At 33.9% G+C, this 23,163-nt stretch overlaps 2 protein-coding genes across 3 annotated transcripts in view; one reads left to right on the top strand and one right to left on the bottom strand.

Moving 5' to 3' along the window:
• FAM133A (family with sequence similarity 133 member A) overlaps positions 1-10,539 on the bottom strand; it is a 73,120-nt gene extending 62,581 nt beyond the window's left edge. For both annotated transcript variants that reach the window (XM_081278321.1, XM_081278322.1), the window contains exons 1-2: positions 10,444-10,539; positions 9,792-9,861 (exon numbers count right to left, since the gene is read on the bottom strand). The gene's annotated coding sequence lies outside the window, so the exon portion shown is untranslated. The remainder of the gene's footprint in view (positions 1-9,791; positions 9,862-10,443) is intronic.
• A 362-nt stretch (positions 10,540-10,901) lies between these two features.
• On the top strand, positions 10,902-13,494 carry NAP1L3 (nucleosome assembly protein 1 like 3). The gene has a single exon (XM_081278296.1). The coding sequence runs from the start codon at positions 11,256-11,258 to the stop codon at positions 12,858-12,860; it is 1,605 nt and encodes a 534-aa protein (XP_081134422.1). The 5' UTR covers positions 10,902-11,255; the 3' UTR covers positions 12,861-13,494.
• Positions 13,495-23,163: the final 9,669 nt, after the last annotated feature.

Consider the following 23,163-nt stretch of genomic DNA (forward strand, 5'->3'; position numbering starts at 1 on the left):
ACTATTTTATAATAACTTCAGCCCAGTGATTTAAAATTCTAGTCCAGTAAGCATAAGTCTTACTGAATTAAAAAGAATCACTTAGTAAGCATATTATAAACTTAAAAGCAGGCATACACACCATTTGCAGCTAAATTAGGTGCACATCACTTGCTGAAAAAGTGAAATACGCCTAGTGATTTTATGATCAAGCAGAATTTTATGGCTCAAAATTTCTTCAAATAATCACAAAACCAGAGGAAAAAAGGATTTCATGATATCTAGACAGACATTTTTAGGAAATGGCTCTAATCTTTCCTACAAGTGTAAAATAATCTTTTCAGAAAATGTTGGCCCACTCATAATCTTCATTTTTCAAGAAACAAAAGTCTCTAGAAATAAGAGACATTTTCTCGTTTAAAAATAGCTGTCCAAGTCAATAGGTTAAAAGATATTAAATAAAAGAAAAAAAATAATTCAAATGAAAGAAATTTCACTGTACTTGCACTGTGAAGATAATGCTGAGAAATACAGTAATATATAATATTGCCTCTGATGACTTTATAGCCATTCCAACAAAATATGATGTTTGGGGAAGAACACAAATGTATAAACAAGCGTCATACACGAATCAGAATAAAGCATGACCTCATTGATAAACAGTGCTGCTCATATGAAAGAAAGATTATAACTTTGCAAGAGGTAATTAGGAACTACTTCAGCTCTCTGTATAAAGTTTGCCCCAAATTTTGTCCAATGCTTTTCACTGTTATCCTAAATTTTTGTTTAATCACAAAAATAATACAAGCTTGTTGTTTAAAAATTAATAAAGGTAAATAGTTACAGCTTTTCTTTCTATCTTTTTGTTACATTAGTTTCATGTGTATGTCACTAGACATTTTCTTTATGTATATGCAAACAAACATATATATGCATACATAGTATGTCTACATCTACACTTTTTACACCGGTAAAATAATAGTAAATATATTGTTTTGCAACACACTCTTTCACTTGACCATATTAAGGACATATTTTGTGTATATTGAGAACCATTGGTTTTTTCTAGGTTAGCAAGACAGATATGATCTCAAGTTCTGCTTTGGGGCATTTACTAACTACATAATCTTTCAATAACTGTTTTTGTATAAAAACGTTGACTATCAAATAAAAAGTACCTTTTAAGCAATAAAGAAATTGGTGGATATTAATAATTCATAAAAAATGAAAATTCAATGTGGCATGTAGATTATGCTTTATTCAAGCAACAAGTTTTTAATAACAAAAAGTAAATACATAAATCTGAGTACTAAAAGGAGGAATTCTGGTATTGTGATTAAACTTTCATTTTTATGACTATTACATGTAAAACAATTTTCAACTAATTATTATCTAGAAATATTATAGAAAGAAAATACTAATGAAAAAAGGTTTAAGTAAACAGCTATTTTAATATTAAATATGGATCCATATTAAATTCAAGAATTGTTCTTCTGAAGACTCTGCATGGCCTCCTAGTTATTTAAATAAAGTCTGTGAAGTGTACCTGTTTAGAAGTTGGTTGCTAAAATGATAATTCTATAAATCTGAAATTTTAGAAAACTAATATTATTTGTTGTGTGGCAGTCATGCATCTTTGACACATATAGGGAATGACTGGTAGACAAAATTATTATGTAATCAAAAGTTACATGGTGGGGGCTGGGGATGTGGCTCAAGCGGTAGCACGCTCACCTCGCATGCGTGCGGCCTGGGTTCGATCCTCAGCACCACATACCAACAAAGATGTTGTGTCCACCGAGAACTAAAAAAATAAATATTAAAAATTCTCTCTCTCTCTCTCTCCTCTCTCACTCTCTCTTTAAAAAAAAAAAAAAGTTACATGGTGTTTTTTATTTGAGCTGTGTGTAAAAATGGTCCTGTTGTCAGAAAGGCAATTCATTTCTTGGAGAAGTTAGGTCATTAGAACTATGTAGTTTAGTAGAAATAAGTATGTTCTTATGCAAAGGAACATATTGTATGAGGACAGAGGATTACACATAAGAAAGTATTTTGGTGTTGTCCTAGGGAAATGTAAAATTTACTGAAGAAAAGAATGTATCTGTATACACATAAGAAATGATTTATGTTTCTCATAAGACATACAAAAATGTATTGTAGTCCAAGTAAATAAGCCTTGAAGGAAATGAAGAGCTAAAGAACTGCATTTTATTGAGTAAGTGTTCCTGGAGAACATAAGTTTAGTAAGAATTAATTGAGTATTCATAGTGTTCTAAGAGCTTTATATGTATTATGTCATTTAAAGCTCACCATGCCTTGATGAAATAGGTGTTGTTATAATCCTCCTTGCATACATGAGGAAACTGAAACATAGCTGGTTTAAAAAATTTCCCAGTATTGCCAGAAGGTAAAAAGTATGGCTTAATCACAGGCGTGATTCTGGACAGTTGAGTATCAGTAAGTTTGGGATTACAGAAGTGATGTAAAAATTATTTTCAGGAGGATTTATCAAAAAACTATGCATCGCATATATGAAAAGCTAAGGAAGTAGCCTAGAGGCTTCAGCAAACAGAATGGTCAACTAGTCTGATCATTTATGTAATTCTTCATGTTATATTTAATCTTTCTTACAGAGAAGGCTAGATACATTCTCACAATGTTGGAAGATGAAATGGTGATAAATGAAGTTTTTGCTACCTCTAAAGAGAGAATGCTTACTTACTCTTAGAAAAAGTTTGCATATAAGGGAAGACAGAGAAACCTGCTCAATATAATAAATTCAAAATTTTGTTTACATTTAAGAGAGTTACTAAAACAAAAGAATCCGGAGATTTTGTAGTTCTATTTCTTGTTTCCTTCTCTGTATTAAGCAGATTTTTATAACTAAAAGTAACAATTAGCTCATCAGAAATCTTGCTCATTTATTCACATGTAGTCAGTCATGATGCAGCTACCTCTCTTCTTTTTTCATTGCTGAGTAAGAGTGGAACATTAGCTATCTTCACCTTCAAAGTATTAATACTAGATTTGCTTAAGCATTAGTCTTTACTACATGCTAAGAATATAATCTAATAGAAAAACCTGACAGAGTAGAGAATAACTGAACCAAAGATATTATTTTTCTCATATCAACACAATGTGACTTTGGATCACAAGGCAAATTTTACTTCCTAAACTGAAAGAGATGGCACACATGTAAAATACAGTAGCATCAACCGATTAAATTTGCTAGCCTTAACCTTGGATCATGCTTATTTAACTGAGATAGGAATCCTTATGTGGCTCCATGAAAGATATAATAGACACTATTCATTAAGCATCTTTTAAATACTCTATAACATTTTTACTTACATATTTGTTTGTTTATTTATTTACATTTCTGCTACTAGGGGTTGAACACAGGGGTGCTTAACTAAGCCACATCCTCAGCCCTTTATTATGTTTTATTTAAAGGCAGGGTCTAGCTGAGTTACTTATGGCCTCACTAAGTTGCTGAGGCTGTCATTGAACTTGAGATTTTCCTGCCTTAGCCTCTGCCTCAGTTGTTGACACCATAAGAATAAAACTGCTATCAGAGACATGGAAGCGCTGCTGGGATTACAGGTGTTCATCATTGTTCCCAGCACCTTAATTTTTATATAACAATCTTATGGAACATTTTCTTTTTAAATATTTTTTTAGTTGTGATGGACCTTTATTCATTTATATGCGGTGCTGAGAATCGAACCCAGTGCCTCACACATGCCAGGCAAGTGTGCTACCAATGAGCCACAGACCCAGGCCCTTATGGAACATTTTCTATCATTATTTTTCTTTCTCTTTTTTGGAGTAGGAATACTAGGAATTGAACTCAGGGGCACTTGGCCATGAGCCACATCCCCAGCCCTATTTTTTATGTTATTTAGAGACAGGGTCTCACTAAGTTGCTTAGCATCTCACATTTACTGAGGCTGGCTTTGAACTTGCTATCATCCTGCCTCAGCCTCCTGAGCCACTAGGATTACACGTGTGCACCACTGTGCCCAGCATTATTTTTCTTTTATAGATGAGGAAACTGAGATTCAGAGAAGTGTGACTTATCCAGGGTCAAATATGCAGTAATGTGGCAGGATTTAAATCCAGGTGGTCTGACCCCAGGGCCTGAGCTGTCACCTGAAACTCATAGGAATAGGTATCATTGTGCATCTTCCTCCACTCAGGAACAGAACTTATCCTATATGAAATCAACATTAATAAACAGAATATAATTTAAATTCAAAAGAAATTTATGCTTACAGTATTAGATTTCAAGGTAATTTCATGCTTTCAATGAGTAGTTTCGAATCCCTCAAAGTATAGGTTTCTTGGCTGCTAGTAATACTTAAATGAAAAATACCAATAATATTTTTGTTTAATTCTGAATAGGATACATTGGCATTAACTTTAACCTCTGACATCCTGGTGTTTGAATGCTAATGAAATAAAGTCATTAGGCATGTTATAATTAATGAACTCATCTTTTTTAATTAAATTAATTTGTTCTGGTATAACTTGTCATTTCAAGCAAGAGTCTGTGTAAGCCAGAGGAACTTTAGGACTGGTGGTCACAAAGTTGTTGACACTGTGAGAATAAAACTGCTATAAGAGACATGGAAGTGTGGTCATGGATGTAACTCTAATTTCAATGTCTCTGTTCCAGGAGTCCATTCACTTTTGTTCATCAAAGCTGATATAGTAGAGTGGTTAAGATCTTAACATCTAATATGAGCCCATCTGTTTTCACATGCAGATTCTTCCAATTATAAACTATGTGACTTTGAGTAAGTAAATGACTTAGTATCCTCAAATATGATGACAATATCATATAAAGATGGTTTGAGGATAGTAATAATACCCTCAATGGATTAATGAAAATGAAATTGGAAAAACAAAGCACTTGGTCCATTTTTTTAAACATAATTTCTTCTTTTTTAAACATTTCACTTATTTTTTTATGTATACCTTTACTTTATTTTTATGTGGTGCTGGGGATTGAACCCAGTGTCTCATACATGTGAGGCAAGCGCTCCACCACTGAACCACAACCATACCTCCAATGTTACATTTAAAGTGATAAAATTAATTATTATTATTCACTGACAGCTATCAACACTAACTGCATAATGCTGAGGATAATAATCCATTCTTGGAGGACTGAATGATTTTCATTTATTTCTTAATCTGCTCCCAAACCCAAATCCTAAAATTTGTGAAAAAAGACATTTTGAACAAATAATAATATACTTAAAAGTATGTTAATCAAAATTCTTTGTAGTGATGAATACCTAGAAATATTGAGAATGTTTATCAACATGGAAATTCTCAATTTCCCCAATGTGTACAAGGAAATTATACAAGATGATCTCTCAAATTCCTTCTATCTCCAACAAGGAAAATATTTCCACAGCTATTAGACTTGAGGCTATTATTCTAAGCTAAAGAACAAAGAAAATCTAAAGTATTACGTGAGATTTTTAACTTAAATCTGTCATGATTTGGATATTAAGTGTCCCAAAACAGCTACTGTGTTAATGCAGGAAGTGAAATGATTATGAAAGCTGTAACCTAACAGTGGATTTGAATAGATTACGGGGTAGTAACTGTAAAAAGGTGGCTAGAGGAAGGTCACTGGGATTGTTCCATGGGATTATATATTTTGTCCCTGGCTCCTTGTGCTCTTGGCCTCTCTCTCTGCTTTCTGGCTACCATGAGCTGGGCAACTTTTCTCCACTATCCTCTACTACCATGATGGAAGCTTCACCTCCAGTCCAGAGTAATGGAGTCAGCTGGCTAGGGACTGATCCTTTAAAACTACAAGCCATAAACTTTTCCTTCTATAAGTTGCTTTTATCAAGTATTTTGGTCACAACGATGAAAGATGACTATACAAAGTTACAACACATAGTACCCCAAACTTATATATACAAAGGAAAAAATGGTAATATCTAGAACAAAAGATATTCTTAACAAATTTAGATATACTAAATTTTAAGACAAAGGTAGTTAACTGCATAAAAGATAAGTAGTTAATTGTATATAAGTTTTATAATGGAATAAAAAGGTAAATGGGATAAAAATAGATATGACATACAATGAGTTGAGACTTGGAAAATAAGGTTTGTATAATTTAGAACTGTCAGGTAATTAAAGAGAAAGAAGGTAATTTAAGAAAGAAGGTACTATGTGATATAAAATATTAAAGCAATACCTAAATTGAAATTTTATATAAAATGTGTTTTTTCTTCATTCAAAGTAAAAGGAGATATTCCATAGTTGGATAATGTTAAGCAGGATGAGTGTCTGTTTGTTCTTAGAAATATTAGGACCAAGTATTATTATTAATATCAAAGAGTGGCCAATATCTTTGAAATTGCCACCTCATACAAATTAGACAAAATATTTATTTGTATATTTCCATGCTGCTTCTAAAATATAAGTAAAAACATGAGCAGGAGGAAATGCTAGCAGTAGGCTGAGGCCATACAACAAGAATGGTCTTTTTACATACAATCTTGATAAACAATATGTAAAATAGCAAAGAATATTAAATCTGCATTTTATATGCCATTATTAGCTCCATTTTAGAGATGGAAACAGATGTAATGAAAATGAAATAAACTAAGAGAGATAGGAAAGGGAAAAACTAATTAAAATCTTGGAATTCTGGCTTCAGAGCATATATTAAGATCATGATTTCATTTATATAAAATTTTTGAAAAATGTAAATTAATTGATAAGAACAAAAAAATAGATTGGTGATTGCCTGGGGATAGAAGTGAGATTCAGAGGTGCATGATAAAATTTTGGGATGATAAAAGTTTTCATTATCTTAATGTAAATAATACTTTCTGGGCTGGGGATGTGGCTCAAGCGGTAGCGTGCTCGCCTGGCATGTGTGCGGCCTGGGTTCGATCCTCAGCACCACATACAAACAAAGATGTTGTGTCCGCCGAGAACTAAAAAAAAATAAATATTAAAAATTCTCTCTCTCTCTCCTCTCTCACTCTCTCTTGAAAAAAAAAAGAATTACCTCTTCTTTAAAAAAAATAATACTTTCTTAGGCATAAACATTTATAAAATTATATAATTTATGTACAATTATTATATATATTATATTCAGTAAAACATTTAAAATGGATTGACTTGTGTATTAAAATAGATAAAATCTGTCTACATGAACAAAAAATTAAGTTAAAAATGAATGAATTTTCAATGTTTAGCATCTCAGATATCTAGAACAAAAGACTATATTGGGATGCTTGCCATTGTATAACTTTTATGTGTGTGGATGTGGAAGGGATTGTGTATATGTTTATCTCAGGGAAAATGTAAACAGACATCAAAGAGCTATGTTCAGTCTGGGTATACTAACAGATTCCATTTGAAGTAGCATATCATGTAAAAGCATGAACATTTAGTCCCCCCAATTATAAAATAATTGAACAAGGAACATATTGCTGTACAAGAAATTTATATATAACCTTTAAAGAAAAATAAGCTTAGGATATGTTAGAAGTAATATTTCACAATATATTCACAGTAGAAATTATGTGGTGTAATATATAAGTTAAATTATATATACTATATAGAACTAAGTAAAATAATAGACAAAAACCACAAAATAAAAATATATTATGAGATACCAGGGAAGTATACACACAACAAAAGTAGGGTATTGTGATTGTAACAATCACCTACTTTTTAAAAACTGACATAATGTACAACTAAGAAATAAACACTTCCAAACTGAATATCACAATAATTAGCATATTATTTTTTTATGAGGCCTTTCATAAATATTTCTTCTTTTTATTATCCAAATATTTCTAGTATCGGTGGAGTGATTAAGAACTAAATTTTGAGGGGCTGGGGTTTTGGCTCAGTGGTAGAGTGCTTGCCTAGCACACGTGACACACTGGGTTCAAACTTCAACACCACATAAAAATGAAATAAAGATATTATGTCCACCTACAACTTAAAAAAATAAATGTCAAAAGAATTAAATTTTGAAAAGTATCCAAGAAACCCTCCAAGTAGATAACTTGAGAATAAAAGCTGTAACTGAGTCACATTTGACTAATATTATGAGTCAGAACAGAGGTATTTTCTAAAAGAGTCATAGTTGCCTTAAACAAAGGCCAAAGCTTTTTACCTTTAGGATTTCACCGCTGATCAATTACTTTTTTAATTTCATGGAATACAAGCAAAGGGTATAAACAACACTCAAATAGACAATAAATATGAAAAGATATTCAATAATATCTCTAATAAGAAATATAAATACATAATATTGAGAAATCAGTTTAAATATATTTGTTAAAAATGTGAATTGTGATTACCTCTTGGTATACCTTGAATTACTTTTAATTGCTTCTTTGTATTTCATATACTGTCTGACTTTTTTTAAATTGACATATATTAGTTTCACAAAATATAAAGTCATTTTAAAACTGCCTTATGAGTTTTTTTTTAATAGAAAAATTATGGTCAAATGATTAGAAAAGAAATTTAGTAATAGACCAAGTCAATTCAGTAATATGATAAAGGTGGCATTTCAAATAGGTATAGAACAGAAACATTATCATGGTTCTGTATGAATTAATTAGCTAATAAAAAAATGTTGACTTATTGACTCAAAAATACTAATTCTTGGTGGTACAAACCTTAACATGGAAATGAAATCATTAAAGTACTATAAAATAAAAGAACATCCTTTAAAAAAATCCATCATTTTACCTAAAAATAAGTTGCAAAACAATATTCAGTGTATAACCCATTAATTTAAATGATTTTTTCTATGGTATATGTTTTGAGTAAAATTATGAAATGAAAGTATACACACATATAGTAAGTTTTATTTACCATTATACCGCCATCCTCTACAAGTGTTCCTGGCACATGCGTTGGTAATATGTATAAAATGATAAAATGGGCATAAACTTTAGTCTACCCCCCTATTTCTGCGAATTCATACTATATTGATTTTCTCAAGCGTATATGTATTCATTCGCTAGGTATCCAGGGGCATTATTTAATAACAGGGTGTGTGTTTATAAAGAGAGAAATGGTGGGGCTAGTTTGTTGCTCAGTGGTAGAACACTTGCCTAGCATGTGTGAGGCACTGGGTTCGATTCTCAGCACCGCATATAAATAAGTAAGTAAGTAAGTAAGTAAATAAATAAATAAATAAATAAAATGAAGGTCCATCAACAACTAACAAAAAAATATTTAAAAAAGAGAAATGGTGTCGGCACAGCTTCCCTACAACAGAAATCTGATAAAATAAATGAAGACAATTATTTCCATAGAATATATATCTATTTAAAAATAAGACATTATTTGCCATGAAAATTTTCAATTTGGAGTTTCATCTTTGCAATGCTCATATATTTTGGAAATTGGAGATAAGTAAAGGTAAAATCTTTGACAAAATCAGAAAGCATTTCCTAACTTTTAAAAATATGTGACTAAATGACAAAACACAAATTCTATAATAAGAATATAATGGTTACTCTAAATTTAATACCTCATTCCCCATTTGAAAAGAATAATACATTATATTTTATAATTTATTATACTACTTGTATTCCATGACCAAGTTTAGATAGTGAATGTGGTTTAGTAGATTAGGTTTTACATTACTATGCCAAATCATCTCTGTGGATTTTTATTCTATAAAAACATAAAGACATCTTCCAATTAAATCTCTAAAAGACTATATCTGTGAATTTCTATTCAAATACAGTTGGGTATTTTTATGTCATTCATAAAAATGGGCTAAATAGCATCCTTACCTTTCAATGAAAAGTAAACACTGGTCTTTTTGGTTGTACCAAGGGAGTTGATCTGTAGCAGAAAAGAATCCTGTAAATAAAAACAACATATATCTGTTTTTAAACTTCATTTTACAAAAGTTTATTCATATACTCCAGGACTTGTAAATCATTCTTAAATATGGCTAATATTTTACAATATAAGAAGGAAACTGGTGGCAGATGACATCCTATACACTGGCAGAGGATGCTTTCATTAGCACAAATTCCCCCTCCCATCCTGCAGTTTGTGGAATTGAAACCTGCTGCACTAAAGTATAAAACAAACCGTCTGCTTTTTAACAATACTTCCTAACATTTGAATACCCCATTGCTTTATCTAAAAGGTTGTTGCAAGCATTGAAAAGGGCTTCGTGGCAATTCAGCAGCAAGGTTGGGGTATATTATATGACAGCTTAAAAAGAGAAATATAATTTTTAAAAATGGTGTAACTGACTCACGGCAACATGGGTTCGCAAACCTTGTAGATGGATATAAACCAGGCTTGCCAAACATCACAGACAGCACTTATTAAATCTGCTACGTGGAATGCAATATGCCTGCTGTCTAGCCCCTCCCCCTCTGCCAATAAACGACTCCCCCTTTTTTTCCAGTGTAAAAAACACATGCTCACAGGATATTTAGAGGAACTCAGGTTTGTTTTTTTTAACCACGCAGAGTCCTACAACCTAACGACGCCATTCAGAGCATTTTCATCCTTTTTTTTTTTTTTTTTTTAAACAGCTTTTTGTTAAGAGGCCCGTGACCAACTCAGGATGGGCGGTTGGGAGAAGGAAAACACTCCTCTTTTTCCCTTGTTAGGAACTATAGCTGGCATTTTTACCTCGTGTAACGTTTTTTTTTTTTTTCTCTTTGAATTATAAAATTATAAAGAAAAAAATTCTGAGTGGGGGTGGGGGAGAACGTCTTCCAGGGGTGTGTGCCTCCGCTACCAAGGAGCATCTGGGAAGGTGGGTGGAGCCAGGGGGTGTTGCGGTAGGCCATTCGTTGGGCGTAGGGTTTGTCAATCAAAGTTGCCCAGCGAATGAAGAACGAACTAAAGGCACACTGGGAACGAAATTAACAGGAGATCTGACTGCAAGGGGAGGGGGCTCACGTTTTGAGCCGAGAAAAGAACTCAGGATCTCACACTGCGCCATTGGACTGCGGCACGCCTCGGTCTGCTTCTGCTGCAACAGGGAGAGGCCCTACTCCCGTGGCTCTCGCCCAGGTCTCCATTGCCGCTGCCGCCTTAGAAGCTGCTACTACAGCACCGCGGCTTGCAGTCCCGCCCCGCCCTGAGCTGCCGCAGCGGTCGCCAGTGCCACCTCCGCAGCCCGGGCCCTCACCGTCGCCAGCCAAGCATCCGTGAGTCATTTTCTGCCCATTTCTGGGTGCGCGGTCTCTGTGGTAGTCACCACCTTAAGAGGTTTGCGGGATTGCAACATGGCAGAAGCGGATCTTAAAATGATCACGGAACCTGCCGCCCAGGGGGTTGCTGAAGAAGAGATGGCTAGCTCAGCTAGTGATTCTGGGGACGAATCTGACAGCAGTAGCTCTAGCAGCAGCACTAGCAGCAGCAGCAGCAGCAGCAGCAGCAGCAGCACTAGCAGCAGCAGCAGCAGCGGCAGTAGCAGCAGCAGCAGCAGCAGCAGCCACAGCCGCTTGTATAGAAAGAAGCGGGTACCTGAGCCTTCCAGAAGGGCGCCGCGGGCTCCCTCAGGGACAAATTTCGTGGATAGGCTGCCCCAGGCAGTTAGAAATCGTGTGCAGGCCCTCAAGAATATTCAAGATGAATGTGACAAGGTAGACGCCCTGTTCTTAAAGGCAATTCATGATCTTGAAAGAAAATATGCCGAACTCAATAAGCCTCTGTATGATAGGCGATTTCAAATCATCAATGCAGAATATGAGCCTACAGAAGAAGAATGTGAGTGGAATTCAGAGGATGAGGAGTTCAGCAGTGATGAGGAGGTGCAGGATGACACTCCTAGTGAAATGCCTCCCTTAGAGGGTGAGGAAGAAGAAGAAATGCCTAAAGAAAACTCTGAGGTGAAGGATGAAGAAAATGAAGTTCCTAAAGAAATTCCTGAGGTAAAGGATGAAGAAAAGGAAGTTCCTAAAGAAAGTCTTGAGGTAAAAGCTGAAGAAAAGGAACTTCCTAAAGAAATTGTTGATGTAAAGCCTGAAGAAAAGGAAGTTCCTAAAGAAATTCCTGAAATAAAGGGTGAAGAAGCAGATTCTACAGATTGTATGGAAGCAACTCCTGAAGAAAAAGAAGATCCTAAAGAAGCCCTCCAGGCAAAGGCAGAACCGGAAGAAAAACCTAAAGTAACAGAGCCAAAGGCAAGGTCTGCAGTAAGAGAGGCTCATAAAAGAGTTCCTGAGACAAGGCCTAAAGAAAGAGTGAGTATTAAAAGAGCTCGGAAGGGGAAACCTAAAAGAGAAGATCCTAAAGGCATTCCTGACTACTGGCTGACCGTTTTAAAGAATGTTGACAAGCTTGGGCCTATGATTCAGAAGTATGATGAGCCCATTCTGAAATTCTTGTCTGATGTTAGTCTGAAGTTCTCAAAACCTGGCCAGCCTATAAGTTACACCTTTGAATTCCATTTCCTACCCAATCCATACTTCAGAAATGAGTTGCTTATGAAGACATACATAATAAAGTCAAAACCAGATCACAATGATCCCTTCTTCTCTTGGGGATGGGAAATTGAAGATTGCAAAGGCTGCAAGATAGATTGGAGAAGAGGAAAGGATGTTACTGTGACAACCACCCATAGTCGTACAACTGCTACTGGAGAAATTGAAATTCAGCCAAGAGAGGTTCCTAATGCATCATTCTTCAATTTCTTTAGTCCTCCTGAGATTCCTAAGATTGGAAAGCTGGAACCACGAGAAGATGCTATCCTTGATGAGGACTTTGAAATTGGTCAAATTTTACATGATAATGTCATTCTGAAGTCAATCTATTATTATACAGGAGAAGTCAATGATACCTACTATCAAGATGGCAGAGATTATGTAAATAGGAAATACCGAAAATAAAAAAGCTGGCTGAAAAAATTTTCAAGAATCTTAAAAATTCAAGCAAGCAGAAGTGAAGCAGGTTTATGTAGCCTTGAAATAAATAAAAACCTGCCCTATAACCTGAACACTATTACTCTTATAAATGTCTTGTGTTTTCCTATGTTCTTAGCCCATTTAAGAATTGTTCTATAAAGTGTCTTAAGTATCAGTTTATTCTATTGAGCCTGTTATAGTGTAATATTCTTCAAAATATGTAAACTGTTGTTAGTTATTTAAAGCATGTTAGTTTGGTGCTACAGAATGTTGATTTTTGTGAAATCCTTTGTCATGTTCCTCTTAGATTGTGGTTGTGAAAACTGTCAGAATTATTAGAAAAATATTTGCTTGGAAAAAAAAGTTCCTGAAGTAACAATGCAAGGGTTTTATTGTTATTTTTTCCTTTTTCCAGCCCGGAAGTCTAAGGGTTTAAATCTGCTTGCACTAGCTGTGCCTTCATTAATTTGCTATAGAAATACACTACTTATTGTTAACTAGACCAGTGCATTGTGAAATTTGACTGCTTGAAAAAAAAAAATGAGTATACTTTTAAGAATGTCTGTCAAAACTACATTTGATTTATATGGATTTGTTTATGTGAATAATAGTTTATAAATCAATCATAATGAAGTTATTGTTTACCACTAAGGTGTTAATATGACATAGTATTTTTTTAAAAAAAAAGTTTTATCACATTGTGTAATTGCATACTAAAGGTATCACATTTTCTTTGTATTATGTTTTACTTTACCTTTCACTTGAAAATTATTACATTATTTGATACTTGTTTCATGATCCTTTATTGCAACCTCAAATAAATAAATGTCAAATAAAGTGTATGATGCTATTAAAATCTAGCATTTTCTCCTAATTATAAAATTGTGGTACTTAGCTGAGAAAAAGTAAAATTTAAAAAAAAAAAAAAACGTAACTTTTCAACATTCTGATATATTTCCTAGATCCTAGTTTTTTTTTTTTTTTTTTTTTTTTTTTTTTTTTTTTTTTTTTAAGGATGCACATTCAAGTTATTGGAAAGAAATGGGATAGGGGAGGGGGGAAAAGAAATGGGAGAAAGAGGAGACAAATGGAAGCAGAGGAAGGAGGTGAGGAGGGTGGGAAAGGGGAAGATTAGGGGAGGAAAGGGAAGGGGAGGGGAGGAGGGTAAGAAATAGAATGGTGGGGGGGGGGAAGAACTCTGGGAAGGAGGGGGAGGAAGGCAGGAATATCTCATCCAAAATGACCAACTGTTTTATGTTGATTTTTTTTTCCCATGACCAGAACCACTGTTCACCTTGACTTGACTTGACTTGACCATGGCTCTATTTCTCTTATAGGTAACATAATGGTCTCATCTCCTATGTGCTGTACTGTGTAGCTGGTTACAGGGTAATTATATCCTGAAATTTTGGTTTGAGACTACTAAGAGAATAAGGCCCTTTAAACTCAAAGGGCCTTTAAAAGGGCCTTAGCAAAGAACTTTGCACTAGGCATGAAGTCATAAGCACAGCAAATAATAAAGTATTATCTTATTCACATTCTGATATTTTCCTTCAAGATTTTACAGGAAAGAAGTATGACAGGAGGATGACAGATTGAAGACTTTATGGGTCACCAGGTTAGAAATTAGCTAATAATCTTCCCAAATCCCATCATATATAGTTTAAAAAATTTTTTTTATTGATTTAAAAAAATAAATGACAGTGGAATGTATTACAATTCTTATTACACATATAAAACACAATTTTTCATATCTCTGGTTGTATATAAAGTATGTTGACACCAATTCATTTCTTCATACATGTACTGTGGATAATGATGTCTATCACATTCCACCATCCTTGCTAGTCTTCTGCCCCCTCCCTTTCCCTCCCACCCCTCTTCCCTATCTAGAATTCATCTATTCCTCCCATGCTCCCCCTCCCTACTCCACTATGAGTCAGCCTCCTTATATCAGAGAAAACATTCGGCATTTATTTTTTTGGAATTGGCTAACTTCACTTAGCATTATCGTCTCCAATGCCATCCATTTACCTGAAAATGCCATAATTTTATTCTCTCTTATTGCTGAATAAAATTCCATTGTGTATAGTTTAACATCTTGCTTTTGTATTTGCTTAACAATATTCTGTCCTCCCATGCATATAAATGTAAAAAAAAATGCAAACCATGATATTCTATATTTAACACATGATATATACTTTGATCTTTATGTTCTTTGTGATTTAAACATCAGGAAGCAATTTATTGATTTTAGCAAACTGTTGAACTTTTGAGAGTGCTTATTTTAATTCTGAGATTTTTGCATTCATGAAGGACAGGATGGAACTGGAGACCATCATGCTAAATGAAATAAGCCAGACCCAGAAAATCAAAGGTTGCATGATTTCCCTGATATGCAGAAGCTAGTCCAAAATAAGGAAAAAAGAAATGGGTATGTGTGGGGGGGATCAAAATAGAAGAAAGATTAGTAGAGGAAAGGGATTGAGTTGAGGGTGAGGGAGGAGGGACAGGATAAGGGAAGAACAATAGAATGAATGGACCTAACTTTTCTATATACATATATGAATATACCACAGTGAATCTCACCATCATGTATATTCACAAGGCACTAATTTTTTAAAATACTATAAATAGCAGAAGGATCAGTACAATAAAGGGAAGAGAAAGGGGAGGGGTGGGAAGGGGAAGTGCTGGGGACTGAATTAGAACAAATTATATTCCATGCATTTATAATTGTAGCAAACACTTAATGCTATGTGTGACTAAAAAGAACTAATAAAAAAGAATCCAGGGCTGGGGTTGTGGCTCAGTGTAGAGTGCTCACCTAGCACATGTGGGGCCCTGTGTTCCATCCTCAGCACCACACAAAAATAAATAAATAAAAGTATTGGGTCCACCTACAACTAAAAAATAAATATTAAAAAAAAGAAATTTACTCTTATGCCAGATATACTTTTATGCCAGGGCCAAAAAGACAACTATAACCATTATGGTGTACCTGGCTCCCTGTGGCTGGATAGGTTTCCAAGTTAGATATATACCATGCTTGCCATACATCGCAGATAGCAAACCCTTAAGACTTTTAAAATGGAATGCAAAATCCTTATAGCCTCTTAGAACTCTAGTTACTAAAGTATTTAATACCACCCTCCTCTGTACTCTTCATAATTCAGAAAATAAACACCCAGAAGCACACTACACTAAGATATGCCTTGCCTGTATATTGGTGAATTTTCTCTCCTTCATTGACTCAAATGGAAAGGCAAATTAAAGTTGGATGAATGTAAGAGAAGCTAATTGGAAAAACAGTTTACCACTATTTTTAACTTTTAGGTTGAAGCCTAGAGACGGATGTCAAGTAGGTACTTGAGGTATTTCTCCATCAGTAAAGTTAGAATTCCAGAAATGCAAGTGGTCTGTACTGAACACTTAAACCCCTTTAGCAGGTTGAAGAAGGTAGGTAGAACTGGGGAAGTAGTTGGGCTGAAACATTTATTGGGCTGCACGTTTGTCTATCACACCTGCTCAGTCGATGAGTAATGTTGCAAGGAGAAGCCCAGTGGGAATGAAGCTAATGAACTGAGGCCAGAGGGCGTTAGAAGTGCTTTACTGGGTCTCTTTCTGCATGCTCCTTCTGGTGCGCTGTTTCTTTTTGCTGTGACCCAGAACTGAGGCCAGCTGCCCCTTTGCTGTTCCCAGCCCTACCCAGGATGTGGCCGCTGTCGCAACCCCCTCTTCCTCTGCAGTTGCCGCCATCTGCTCTTTAATGAGTTCATTCCTGTCCTTAGTTAGGTACTGAGTATCCAGGAATCACTCTGAAATGTTTGTTATTTTCCTTTAATTTGGCTGACTGAGATAACAAGGGACTTTTTCATAAGCAGCGGCAGCAGAGGCTGCTGAAGACATAATGGGAAAACTTGAGCTGAGCAAAGAAAATGTCAACACAAATGATGCAAATGCCTCATTCTGACACCTAGAGTGCTTCAAGCCCGCTGTGCCACACTGTCTCCCCACGCTGGTCTATTGGCCCTTAAAAACTGCAGGAGTAATGTGTTAAGATGCTAATCAGGAATTGCAGGCACTGGGGGAAAAGTGTAAAAACCCTCTCTTGTGTTTGAGGCTCCCTGCGCATGTATAAGGACATTGTTCAGTTATACCTAAAGATGACAAGCAAAATATTGTGAAAATGAAGTGGTTTTGAGTATCGGGGATCCAGATTTTGAGGTGACTGGTAAATTTGAGAAACAAAAAGGGATAAAAGTTGTAAAAGTGAAAATTAATTAGAAAAAAATCCTTTAAATACAGCGTATCTGCTGACTTTCTTTTTTAAAAAGTTACACATTTATATTACATTTGATGAAATAAATATTTCAAAGCTAAGGTGATGAAAAAGATAGCTATTGTTAGATAAAATTTGATCCTTTCCTCTTTGAACATTAAAAAAAAAAGGGATTATGCTGGGCATAGGCGCCTGAAATCCCAGTGACTTGCGAAGGCTGAGACTGGAGGATTAAGAGTTCAAAGCCAGCCTCAGCAAAAGTAAGGTGCTAAGCAAGTCAGTGAGACCCTGTCTCTAAATAAAATACAAAATAGGACTGGGGATGTGGCTCAGTGGTTGAGTGCCCCTGAGTTCAACCCTTGGCACCCCCTCCCCTAATAAGAGATTGTGGTCATGATTCAGATTTGTGAAGGATATCAGACCAGAAGAAATAAAGAACACCCTTCTAAAAGCAAAAGTAATCACCTTTTAAATGGAACACTCCAACCCGCAAAATGAGTTCTCAAAACCTTTATTTTCTATAGTTTTCCTGAAATCTTACTATGCATGAAAGTGGGACCTATAGGGGAAAATGTCATATTCATTTATGACCTTGTAATGACTAGAACTTAATTAACTGCTTTTCTAATTCAGAGACAAGAATTGCCCTTAACAGGAGAGCTTTTCAACTCAAGGATTAAAGTAAAGAAAAAGGCTGGCTGAGATCCTGACCCAACTATTCATAAGATGAAAAAGCTGACTTTTCAAGGTCTGGAATATATTTTGAACATGGGTTTAGAGAAAAAAATATGACATATGGCTTGGTGAAACAAAGTGCATAACCTGTAGTATAATAATTTCAGCAAAATTATGCATTATTTAAAAATTTGTTTTGTTTTTGCAGAGTAAATTTTTAAAATATCAAAGATGAATTAAGTATTAAAACACATGCACTCAGAAGAACATCATTCTTCAAAAGATATAGAATGCAGCAAATTCTTTAAAGTATCTTTACTTTTTGCCATGTAGTTTAGTCATTCTTGTCATATAGGTATTAGAGAGCAATGTGAAAATTCTTAGTTCTCATCACTAAGGCTAATACTTTGGGAAAAATATACTGGAGAAACCAATGTAAGTTGGAAGGATTTATGTCAACTTGTACTCCATGTGCCTTCATTATTTTGCTTTAAAAATATGACATATATAATACAATGGAACATTATAAAATTTTACCATTTAAATAAAACAATGTTGAGCTAAAAATTTATAGGAACACATATTAATATAAATTCTCTTAGATTGCTTATGGTTTCACATTTTACATGACTCAGCTACTTAAAAAGAATAAACAATCATAATAAAGCTATTTCCCACATGGTGCTAATAAAAGTGTTGTGTTTTTCTCTTTTACTCTTTAGTTATTTAAACTAAGATAAATAAACTTATTTTCTTTGTACTATGCTTGACTGAAAGTTATCATAGTATATTTTATTACAGTTTCTTCTTACTATAAAATTTCTTATATAAAATGCGTATAAATTTGGGAGATATACTGAGAGGCATAAAATAATTTGAAGCAACTTTACATTGAATTTAATCACACTTTACATGAAAATATCTTTCAATATCTTTATTAGCATGGTAACTGCTGTCAATGTAAAAGCATAACTATTTTAAGGAAATAAGAACATAGTTTATTCTGAACCAAATATTAGTAATCATTGCCCTGAACATGGAATCAAGTTATCCTGATGAAATATTACACTGTGGAAGACATTATGTGAACTTTCATAGTCATAGAAGAAAAAAAAAGTAGCAAATCAATACATTCACCAATTACATTGGTGGGAGCATCAGGTAGGCAGGCTAAAGAAAAACAGGAAAATCTCTTCCATAGATTTTAGATGCTATAGCATTCTAAGCTTTAGTGTTGGTGGAGGCTATAGGTCTGCTAACCTTAGTGATACATTCCAAGAAGTTTACATAATACCCAGGAGAATATTAGGGCTGATACAAAAGATAAGATAAATGCCTATTAAAGAGCTTAAGAAAGCCCAAGATTATTCTGGCTCTCCATCTACAACATTCCTTCTGTCCACAATCATGATGTTCTACTTAGCCAAGGTCAAGCTCTCTGTAGAATCTTTAATACATAAGCAGCTTTTCCAGAAAACTTCAGTTCATACGACTGTTTTATACCATTTGTTTTTCTATTTTATATATATATATATAATATTTAAAGACCCTTTTCATAACACTTCATTGTTTTTAATATACATTAAAAGAATATACCATAACTTCTTTTATTTTTTTCTTATATGAGTATTTAGGCAATAGGTATTTTCCTCTTCTATTAATTATAAGCACTGTTTTTGAGAAAAAAAAATGTTGCATATACTTTTCTTTTTTTCATATTTTTCTTTTTTTCATATTTTTCTTTTTCCATGCAGGAGAGTTCTAATTTTTATATAGTAACATCTTTTTTCTCATTTTGGATTTTAGGTATTTGGGTTAAAATGATTTTTGCTCATTTTTTCTAGTAATATTATATTTTTGTTTAACAATTTAATCTTTATTGAATAATTTAGATGTAAAAATTAAGATAACTATACCACCTTTTCTCTCTTAACACAACTAATGGTTGTTTCAATGATGTTCATTGAATATTAAACATCAATGAATTTAATAGCTTCCTTTCTTACCCAATTCATTTCCTTATAGTTTAGGATTTATTTATGGACTTTGCTCTTCAGAGGTGTTATTTTTGTACCAGTATAAATCTTTTAATATATTAATTTCTCACAGATCTTTTACTATCTGGTAATAATTGTTATTCATAAAACTAGCATTTTTTTATTTTCTTGGATATTTTCATCTGATTTTTCCCCAAAATGAACCTGAGTCTCACCTTTTTTTTCAAGTTTACCCCCACCTATCAAAACCCATTAATATTTATGATTAGGATTTATTTGAATGTATAGTTAAATTTACAAAGAATCAGGAATTTTATATTATCCAATCTTCTCATCCAAGAGTAAGGTTTATCTTTCCATTTTAATCAAGTATTTCTTATATTATTTAGTAGAGTTTTCAATTGTGTGTGTTAAATGGCTTATGAATATCTTTGAGAAGACTGTTTCTCAATTTTCCCCCTTGTCTGCCTTTTACTTATGCAATTTTCTTGTTTTTAATCACCTGTGTTTAGGAATTGCTTTTTTGTTGTTTATTTGTTTATCCTTGGATAGGGTTAACTGTGTGTTATAGGTAAAAAGGTGGGAGGAAATGAACTTTCACATCTCAGAAGCTTTGATTCATATTTGTCTCATATATTATCTCTCTCCAAATTGTCATGTCTTCTGCTGGAGGCCTTTTCTCCCTTAAGTTAATGGTGTTCTTTCTTTCCTCATCCTTCACCATTGCAATCTTTGGAATGAACTGTAAGGTCAAGATTCCATGAAATTTCTTGAGTCAGAGATGTTTTGTGAGGATGATATAGTTAATTTCTGCTCAACTGAAGGGCTAACATCTCTAAGGCTACTTGTTGCTTATCTCTCTCCTCATATTGAAGCAGTCTCTGGATGCTCTCAGAAAATGAAGATGATATGCTGGTGTCATTTCCCTTTTACTTTGCTCCTCTTCTGTGTTCTGGAGCTGTTTGCCTAAGGGATCATTCTTTGCTTCTATTATTGTCTGCAATAGACTTAAATCAGATCATCTGGGTTTGAACACTTGGAATATGAGCCCTTCCTGAGATGGGTGGAAGCAAGCATTAACTTAGAATCCTGCACTGTTTTATCCACATTTCACTGTAACTTCCAGATATTCTTTCCAGTGCATGCACTGGAGTTGTGGCTATTTCTTTGATTATTGAAAATTATTTACTCCTTGAATTTTTATTCAGATGAATATGATACAACAGCCTGGATTGAGAAACATAGGGAACATAAGGGGAATTTCTGAGAAGTGAATATATAGTATTCTCTAAATGTATCAACTTTAGAAAACTTTCTGCAGCACAACTACTAAAAGTTTTCCTAAGTTACTAATGTTCTAGTTAAGGTTGCTTTTGACCAACTACATAAGCTATTCCAGAATTACCTAAAGGTAAAAACATCCTTTATCACTATTTTTCTTAACCTTTTTGAGAGAATCATAGATCCATAGAAAGTTGCAAAAATATTACAGGAATGTCCTGTGTACCCTTCACTCAACTTCCCATAATGGTAACATCTTATATGGCTATAGACCAATACTAGGACCAGGAAATTAAGAGTGGTACAATCTATAAGCTTTATTCAGATCAGACTGGATTTTATATGCATTATTGTGTGTGTGTGTGTGTGTGTGTGTGTGTGTGTGTGTGTAAGCAACTGCATTACACATATAGATTCTTGTAACTACTGTTACAATCAATATTAGAATAATCTCATTCCCACAAAGAAATTCCCTTTGAGTAACCTCTCCTGCTCCTGTCTCTAATTCCTGACAACCACCAACTTGTTCTCATTGTTTAAATGACAAAATCATACAGATGGTTATATAAATGGAATGGAATTATACACCATGTAAACTCTTCAGATCTATCTGATTTTGTGCAGTATAACAATCTTGAGGTCCACCCAAGTTGTACTTATATGCATACATTGTTCTTTTGATTGCTGAGTAATATATTCCATTTCATTAACCATTAATCTCCAATTATTTTTAAGAATTTGACCCAGGTCTGTTCTTTCCTCCTTTTTAAAATCTGAAAATTTAATTTTATCGATAGTAAATATGTTTACTGTATGCAAGGTATATACATATTATTACTAATGCAATCCTTAGTATAGCCCTATTAAGTAGATACCATTATTTTTTCTGTTTGACATGAGGAAACTGAAGTATTGAGAGTTTAAGTAATTTGCCTGAGCTCACACAGCTAGTAAGTGGCAAAACCAGGCTTTAAACTTGCAGCCTGGCTAGAGTCCATGTTCTTAAATGCTGTATTATACCAACTTTCTACTATTTTTTCTATTTGTCCATACTCACATCTAGATAAGGCCAAGGGAAGCAGAAGTAAATATATATATTACAAACTGGAGACAAAGAAGAATCCCAATCTTGTTTAGCAGTGTCTCTCTGTAAAGGATAGTCCCCAGTTCATACCCATCATACCCAGGGAATGATAAATGACTTAGTTAGCTTATACTCCAATTAAATGTGTAGTAATCTGTTACTATTGAAGATTTATTTTGGCTTTCCAAATTCATACATTTTTATTGTTCTCTGCCTTTCTGTAGTTAGCAGCAACAAATAGCCCTTGAATCCAGGGAAAAGAAACTGAAAAGCAATTTACTATTAGCATACTTGAAGATAACTCAAAGAGTATTTACAAGAATTAGCCATTGTAAGAAATATAAGTACAGATTTGAAATATAATAGACTTGATATTGACTCCAAATTTTGACATTTATTGTGTGACATTATGCAAGTTACCTAATTCCTTTAATATTCATTTTCCATATCTATAAAATGGGACCATTACCTGCCTCACCCATGGAACTTTATAAAGCTTAAACAAGGCATTTTCAGGTCAAACGCAGCATACACTTGGGCATATAATAATCACTAAAATAATATTTTAACTTGGAATTATAGGTAAAATGTCATGATACTAAAGATGTCTAAAATAGTATTAACTCACTCTGTCCTGTGTTGCTTCATGAGGAAAAAATCCCCCATTTTCATGGATTTTATGTAACCATTCTGGTCCTTTCTTCTATTTTCTTACCTAAATCAATAGCTCTGCATTTATAACCTTTACAGCTTTTATTATTCCTATACCTTGAATCTCTCTCAAGGTCATTTAAAAATTTTATCCACTCCTCCAAAAAAACAATATTTTACCTAATCTGTTACCTGAACAAAAGTCTATAAAATACAGTGTTGATAAGATCTTTTCCAGAGCCCTAGACCACCATTTCTATATGTATCTAATTGATAGCACCAGTGAAATGAAAAGATAGGAATTCAAAAACTATTTTC

This window comes from Spermophilus citellus (genome assembly GCF_964194105.1).
Source record: "Spermophilus citellus genome assembly, chromosome: X".
Classification (NCBI taxonomy): domain Eukaryota; kingdom Metazoa; phylum Chordata; class Mammalia; order Rodentia; family Sciuridae; genus Spermophilus; species Spermophilus citellus.

Excerpts from the sequence above, each read along its gene's own strand:
- NAP1L3 (XM_081278296.1), top strand. The coding sequence starts at position 11,256 with ATGGCAGAAGCGGATCTTAAAATGATCACGGAACCTGCCGCCCAGGGG.